Here is an 8,559-nt window from a genome sequence, read left to right on the forward strand (position 1 = left end):
CATTGAATGCATGTGTAAGAGTATTGATAATTATACATTTAAATGTTCTTTAAGAGATATCTTTAAAGAGTTAGGAGAAAGAGAAGAGCTTGAAAAGGAAAGCTGTGACAAAGAGATACTGACCCAAGATGGTAAAAATCTTGGTGTTTTTGAGAGTGGAGATCTGATTTTAAAGTTTTTTGTCCCAAAATTTGTTGGAAGTAAAGAATCCTACACCTTTATTGAGCTCTTTCCTTTTGTTAATGCACAGATAAGCCTAAAGAACAATATAAAAGAAAAGTTAAATAGCAGCGGTACAAAAATAGAGGGAGATTCTCTTCTCCATTTACTCAGGGTTATTCCCAAGAGTGTTGTACAAAAACCAGAGGGTAGAAGGATTAGAGATGGATCTTTCGTGATTAACCCGGAGGAGAGAAAAGATGAAGAAATGCTTTTAGATGAGTACACCAAGACCTTTATTAAGGATTTAAAAGAGAAAGGAGGGGGGGTGGGAAGTGAAAGTGTAGAAGTTTTAGTAAGTGATAGCACAGAGAAAAAGTTAAGAGTTAGTAAAAATGTAATTAATGATCTAGTCTTTAATTTGAGCAGAGTGGATGGACCAATGGTCTTGGAAATATTCAGAGATAGGAGAGTGGGTCTTGGAGACGAGGAGTATTTAAAGATTTTGAATGAAAGGAGGAATATTCTACAGAGAGGAGGAAGTCTTATAAATGAAATGAATGGGTTGAAAAGAAGAGTTATAGATAAGGAAAATAGAAGAGAGGAATGGATAGTAGAGGGTTCTAAATCTAAAGATTGTGAAAAGAAGGGAATTGAGCACTCAGAAAAGGAAGGAGTGGCTTAGAAGTAATGTAACTAAACATTTTCTTTTAATTAAATCTCTCTAGTCCGAAGTCGATCGGGTCTACGTACCTGTAGTGGGTATTAATGTTCCTAATCCTCTCCATGTCATCCTCAGTGAGGATTAAGAGATCTCTGTTACTTTTCAAATGGTCATAGGAAGATGATTTGGGTACAACACAGATGTTCTGTTGGGTTATAAAGCTAAGAATAATTTGAGAGGTGGATGCACCGTATTTCTTAGCTAATTCTTTAAGGAGTGGGTCGTTTAGGAGCTTGGGTCCCTGAGATGACCCTGAACCTAGTGATGAGTACGACACTACCTGAATGTTGTTGTTTTTAAAAAAGGTAACCAAATCATCTTGTCTCAGGTAGGGATGGTACTCAAATTGAGCAATACTGGGTTGAATACTACAAGTTTTGAGTATCTTGGTGATATTCTCTGGTCCAAAGTTTGAAATTCCAATAGATTTAACCTTTCCCTCCCTGACAAATCTTTCCATTTTACTCCACAACTTTACCACTTCAAATTTATCAAGCTTTGGAGAGCCATCCTCGTATCTTAATGTTTTACCATTCTCATTCTTAAAAGAGACAGGCCAGTGTACCAGATATAAATCCAAGTACTCTAATTTTAAAGCAGTAAGAGATCTTTCAAGGCCTTGTGATGGATTAGAATGGAAAGAGTTCCAAAGCTTGGAGGTAATAAAAAGATCACTTCGTTTTACCTTTCCAGAGGAAAAGATTTCCTCAAGTACACTTCCTATATCCTCTTCATTATCATAAGCATATGCTGTATCAATATGTCTGTATCCCAACTCGATTGCACTGTTTAGTACCTCTCTTATCTTATCTTTACCCTGCAATCTCCATGTTCCAAGCCCAACAAGAGGTATTTCGTGCCCACTCTTGAGCTTAATTTTTTTATTTGACATTGCCATTCCCCGAGATGAGTTTTTTTAATCCTTTGGTCCTGAAACACTTTTTGCTTTAGAAGGCTATAGAAAAATACACCCAGACACCAAATTAAAAAGTTTAATAAATCTATAGCAGACCTTTGAAGTACTTAAAGCACTCAAGCTTTCTTTTAAAATCACCTATCTCCCTTTTATAATCATCTTCCAGGTCCCTAAAGTATCTCTCAACGTCTATCTTTCCAGAATCTACAAAATCAATAAAATCTTCGGGTACCTCTATGTTTAACTCGTACTTTTTCAGCAGTTCTACATCGCATCTAAGCTTTTCTGTCTCATTATTAGAAATTAGCTCTTCTATTCCCCTGTTATCTACATTTTTAGATAGAGTATTAAGTGACTTGGATATTCTTAGTGATATCTCACACATCTCCTCTAATTTCTTGGTCTCTGACTTAACAAACACCATCTTTGTATCATCCTTCAAATTCTCACTTTCTTTTGTACTCATAAGAGGGATTTAAAGGTGACAAAAGAAAAGCAAGGAAGACAAGAAATGGTATGAAATGGTAATTTAGTAAGATCTCACTAAATGAGGTTCTTTTTAATTTCTTTAAAAATTTGAAAAATTTCCCCGTAGCTAATGGAGGAACAGTTCATTCTGAGAGTACCGGAGGGCTTGAAGAGTGAGATGGAGAATGAAATAAGGAATAAAGGATATATCCAGAATAGTTCTATAGAAATATTAGAGAATAACAGAGCCATATTTAAGTATAAAGACAGTGAACACCAAGGTGTGATTGTTAGATTACCCTGTATAATCGAATCCCACAAAACTTTGGATTGTAAGCAATACTACAAGGTAAGTGATGTCTCTACAATGATTTATATCCTACCCAAGGAGATAGAGGGTGCTGAAAGTGAGATTGAAACCAGGATTAAGTTAATAGAGCTAAGTGGGCTATCTCCTCCTCTAAAGTTTTGCAAGATAAGAAGGTTCAGGAAAAGGAGTTCTAAATCGTTTATTATAGAGGAGATAGAAGCTAAAGTTAGAGAGTTAATAGAGAAAGAAAGGAATTCTCTCAGTGTTGAGATACAATTCAGTGGTAAGGGAATGGACGAGGAAACAGAGGAGGAGAATGTTTCATCACTAGTAGCAGAGTTAGAGTACAACCTTATAGAATCTAACAGACACACGAAGGAGCAAGAAAGCAAAAGAGAAAAAGGGGTGGGTGAGACAATGTCAGAGAAAGAAGAAGTAGATAAGAAATCAGGGATAGAGTTAAAACTACCCTCCGGTGAAGTGATGGAGAAACTCAGACAGTTGGATGAACTAAAAAGGAAGATAAACGAGAAAGAAAGCCAGTTAAAATCCGTAACAAACATTCTTCTGATAAGAAGATTTCAAGATTCCATCAACGTACTGAAAGAGGAGTATGAAAAGTTGAGTGAAGAGATGGAGGAAATCAAGAGAAGTGAAAGGAAGTGAGTGAACTTAGTTAATGTTTTTAATCTGCGGAGTCATTAAATAAAATTAAAGATTCATTGTTTACTCCAAAAATGGAAAGTAATTTATCACCTGTTTATTAACATTATTATAGTGGATGTAAAAATATAAATAGTAGAAAATATTTCATGGTAGAATGAGTTTGAATAGTTACAATGGAATGAAAAGTAAGGTACTAAAGGGTAGTATTTTATTTTTAGTGAGTTTATTATGTAGAGAAGTAGAAAGAGGAATATCACCGGGTATGGCGCTGATCTCCTTTGATGAGGGACCATCTAAATATACCGAAGATATCTTAAAAGTGTTGGAGCTAAAGGGTGTTAGGGCTATGTTCTTCCTAAATCCCAGAAATATTACCAAGGAGATAGTTGATAAGATCTTAGAGGGTGATCATTCTATAGGATTGAGTGTGGTGGAGGATTATTCTGAGATGGACATTGATGAGATAAAGAGAAGTATAAATGGAAATATCTCAAGTTTTATCGAGAAGATTGGATATAAACCAAAGAGTGTCAGACTACCAAGAATGGGATACAATAATGAAACTGTAAAGATTGCTGAAGAGTGTGGATTAATAGTCAGCAGACCCATTGTTGATTCCGAGGATGTGGATCTCCATGATTTTACACCTTACTTGATAGACCATATAAAAGGCACTGATCCAGGAAGTGAGTCTATTTCCATTGTATTTAGAGACAGGGTTAGTAAAACACTCAGAAGTATTGGAGTGATAATTGATCTTTTATCTGATAAGGGATATTCCATTGTAAGTTTTCGTGAGTATTCCGGAATGTGTGATAAACTAGAGAGGATGGAAGAGAACAGTGAAATGAAAGAAAACGAAGTAGCAGATGTGGAAAATAAGGTAAATGGTACAAATGAAGTAGGTGAGGAAAGTGATGTAGGAGAAGAGGGATCGAGTGGAGAGGGTAAAATGGAAGAAGATGAAGAAGTAAGAACAATGGACAACTCTACAAAGAATTGGAGTGAAAGATTCAAAACCTTCTATACTCTTCCATTGGTAGCTCTTTTAATTATTACTTGAGCAGTGGAGATGAAGGTACTTCTAATCCTTGTAAATAATTAAATTGTGATTGTAAAATGGACCTATAGTGAGATCTTAGGACTTGTTTGTCTGTCTTTGTTGAAACTGTTAAAACACAATGTGAAATCGTATCAAATCTTTTGTAACAAAATATAAAAAAGAGAAGTTTAGAGCTAAGCTTTGGAGTAGGATGAGAGTGAGTTTTAACGCTTTTGTTTTGATAATTTTTATAAGAATATGCAGGCCAATAGAGGGAAATATTGCTTTTATAGAATGTGCACCACAAGGTGGGACGTACATGGTGAACGTAAAAGTGCATCTGGAAAATGGTACTCTAGCAGAACTACGAAGAGTTTATGTTGAAAATACCGGAAGATACCTCAATAACTATGACTTGGCTGCAGATTTCTTTATAAAGATATTCAACCATGTAAATAGGGATCTAATTAAATATAGGGTACAGGTGAGACCGGATCTAAGTGAGCTGTACTTAGACAAGTTTGAATTTCCTTGGGATAAGGATGTTTGCTCAGAATTTTCACCGGTTGATGTAAGAACAAAAATAGCAGCTGAGATCTTTAATAACGAACTGTCAAATGGGGTAGGTAACAGATTATTGGTATTGTTCTGTCCAAATATTCTATTCGAACCAACACCGTACTCAACCCAGGTGTATTCCAAAGATTGTGGAAATGTTTCAGGTGTTCTGTTTCACAACATCCATTCTTTATCCTTTCTCATTAAACAACAACTAATGCAAATAGTAAGTAAAGGAAAGTACACAGAAGGTGATAGGATCTCTTCAACCTTTAATACTAGATTATGTTCTTATGTCAAAAAATGCATTACATTAAATGAAAATATCATTGGAGAGTACTTAGATGATTTTGATAACACCAGTGAAGCGTTTATGAAGAATGTTGATATGAAACGTGTATAAATACAGGATAGGGAAATAAATCGTTAGTTTAAATAAAATATGTTAATATAATGTGATTTTACACTTATTCTTGGATCCTCATTTCCAATGAGTAAAATGTGCTTAAAATTGTAATGGGAGATAATAGCTATATTTGCTTGAGGAAAACTTACGAGCTAAGTAAATTGTAAGACCCTGTAATTAATAAATATTTTTCTCGTTTTATCCTTATCTAGTAGGTAGTCCTCTACATAGATAGATTCCAATCTACAATTATTTATAATTAACCTTTAAGGTAACAATTCTTATGGGTTTCATTATCAAATCAATTACTAGCCAAATAAATTATAATTAATTTACATCAACTGCATTTATAGTAGTATTATTGGAGAATAGCTATTAGTGACAGGACCTCTCAATTAAAGAGACTTTTGATGCATTAATAATGCAATGTCTAAGCACAGTTAGAGATGGAAGAAATGGCATAAACTACATAATTTATTTAAAAAAGTCATAATTGACTACAGGTTTAATAAAGATGAAGTAGAGAGTATTATAACTAATGTTGAATGGATATCACTTTTCAAATACAGAACGACCTGTCATTTCTTGTGGTATTTCAATTCCCATGATATGAAGAATGGTAGGTGCTACATCTTTAAGCGAACAATTTGTATTGATATATCCCCCTTCATATTCCTTACCCTGGATTTCATTGCTGCAGATTATAAGTGGTACCTTACCAGTAGTATTTTTTTTGATAGGATTACCGTTTATGTCTCTTGTATGGATATATTTAAAATTAATATAATCTGCTGTGATAACCAGAATATAATCATTATCTTTGCATGTGTTATATAAAATGGCAATAGACTCATCCACTACATTAGCAGTACTACATACATTTTTGGTATCACCCCAAACATAACCAACTGTATTTAATGGTGGAATATCGCAAACAATGAATTGTGTATTTACTGTAATTTCTTTTATACAATTCTCTACAGCTTCCAAAATATGCATTCGTAAGTTTGAATCATAAACACACTCTTTAAAATCAAAAGTAAACATTTTTACTGGACCCATAGATACTCCTCCAGATCTATGAGTGAGAAGGGAAGCGAAAGTTTCAAATTTTCTACAATCAGAAATATGAACTTGTGAGAGATTATTCTCGGCTATTACCCTAGAAAGTTCATTCTCAACCTTTACCACATCGAAAATTGTCTTGATTCCATGCATCTCGTAAGGCCTAATATATGTGGTAATTGTGAATAACTCATTATTCTCGTCTATAATAAATTTATCCAATAACTTTCTTATTCCATCAACTCTAAAATTAAAGAAGACAAGTGTATCCCGTACTCGAATTCTACCTTCGTATGAAAAAATATGTGGTTCAAAGAACTCGTCAGTGATACCCTTTTCATAGCTAGACTTTATGTAACTCTCAATACTGAGGTTTCCAAATATCCTATTTCCTCTACATTTCATCGCATTGTAACTTTCGTCTATTCTTCCTTCTTCGTCTCCATCCATGCTGTAATGTCTCCCAGAGATAGATGCAATCTCGCCAAAACCCACCTCGCCTATGCACTCTTTTAGTGCATCTATATACACCTGAAATGACCTAGGTTCTACATCTACACCGTCTGCTATACAATGTATGTAGAGTTCCTCACATCTTCCTTTGCAGTTCACAATCAGTGACTTTATGTGGTCTATATGGGAATGAACACCACCATCACTTACCAGCCCTATCAGATGAATCCTTTCTTTATTCTTCAATCTAACCCTGTCTAGACACTCACCCATCTTTCCTTCAGCTATAACCTTGTTAATTCTAGTTATACTCTGATCAATCACTCTCCCAGCCCCTATTGTAGCATAACCTGCTTCTGCATTTCCCATCTGACCTGGAGGAAGTCCCACATACTCGCCATGTGCATGGACCATAAAACTGGGAAAGGTTGTGCTGAGTGTAGTAATCCAGGGATATTGTGTGCTTTCAATGTCATCCTCATCACATACCCCTTCATCATGGTTCCACCCATCAAGTATCACAAGACATACTTTTTTCATTGCATTGTTCTACTTTTTCGCGTTTTTATTCTAATCACAAAACACGTTTTATAAATATACATCTTGATTTAATAATGTGAATCATCGTGTTTCAGACAGAGTCACATAGTTCTTACTGGCAGAAAAGAGAGGCTTATCCCATGTAGAGATAGAAAGAATGGTAAAGTGTTGTACACATAGAGATATAGGTAAGATAAAGATAGAAACACAGTGTTTAGCAACTATAGCTTTATTTAATGAATGGTGCTACACTTCATTGCTGTAACACACCATAAACGAATATTCTCTTGGCTTTACCCTTAAATAAATGGATTAACTCGCTAACGATATCAGATCTAAATCTTTCAACGTATAACTCGTCTAACTCTATCTCAAATTTAGATGAATCCATAGTTGACAAACTGTTATCTACAGAACAATTTATAAACCACAGTTTTCTCAAGTTCCTACAGGATGACAAACCAATGATATCATCCTTTGTTAACTCAGAATTTACGACACTCAGCTCACTCAACCTCCTTGCTAACATTGTTGGCTCATCTTTAGACCCCAAGAAGAAAGGCAGTGATCTCCCATATATAGGATAGTTTACTTGTAGATTATCCAAAGAAGTTAGTGGAAGGTCTTTTACACCATCAAAGATATGTTTACTTGAAGCTATAAAACCTAAACTTAATGTTATCAAATTTGACAAATAATCCAACACATCCTTGTTATCTTCCAAGTCAAGCCTTTCAATATACTCTAAGTTCATAATCACCAACCTTTCAAGCTTCTTCAGTTTAGTGATAGCCTTTAGATATTCCAAAGTGAGACAACCACTAGAAGTCCATTTATCAAGTTCTATAACAAGAGACCTGAGAGTCTTTGTAATTCTACCATCCACCTTAAATATCTTTGGCATTGGGAGATCAAACATATTGATGATGGTAAGCTCTTCTAGTTTTTTAAAGTCTGACACAAATGAAATATGCTCAAGATGTTGAGAATTACTCGAAGCCCTTGTAGAAAATTCAACACTCAGTTTTTTTAGATTCTTTTTTAACCTTTTGTTTTTCAGTATCAGATCTAAACGGACATTTTTTTTATTTTTCCCCCCCTTTTTTTTGTAGCGTTTTTTTATAAAACCACTTTAAAAGAAAACAAAGGCACTTATCTTTTTTCCAATTCCTTCATTTTTTCCCAAAATGGTTTTGTCTCAAGTTTTTTAAAAAAAAATTCCGAAAAAACACTGCTGTCCCTTGAAGAAAGC

General features: G+C 34.6%; 1 protein-coding gene across 1 annotated transcript; it reads right to left on the reverse strand.

Annotated features, from left to right (window-relative positions):
• Positions 1-869: 869 nt before the first annotated feature.
• Positions 870-1,781, reverse strand: LOC114937321 (uncharacterized). Its single transcript, XM_029310747.1, has one exon. It carries the CDS (start codon positions 1,779-1,781, stop codon positions 870-872), a length of 912 nt encoding a protein of 303 aa, XP_029166580.1.
• Positions 1,782-8,559: the final 6,778 nt, after the last annotated feature.

This window comes from Nylanderia fulva, unplaced genomic scaffold (assembly GCF_048542155.1).
Source record: "Nylanderia fulva isolate GAGA-0341 unplaced genomic scaffold, ASM4854215v1 Scaffold108, whole genome shotgun sequence".
Classification (NCBI taxonomy): Eukaryota; Metazoa; Arthropoda; class Insecta; order Hymenoptera; family Formicidae; genus Nylanderia; species Nylanderia fulva.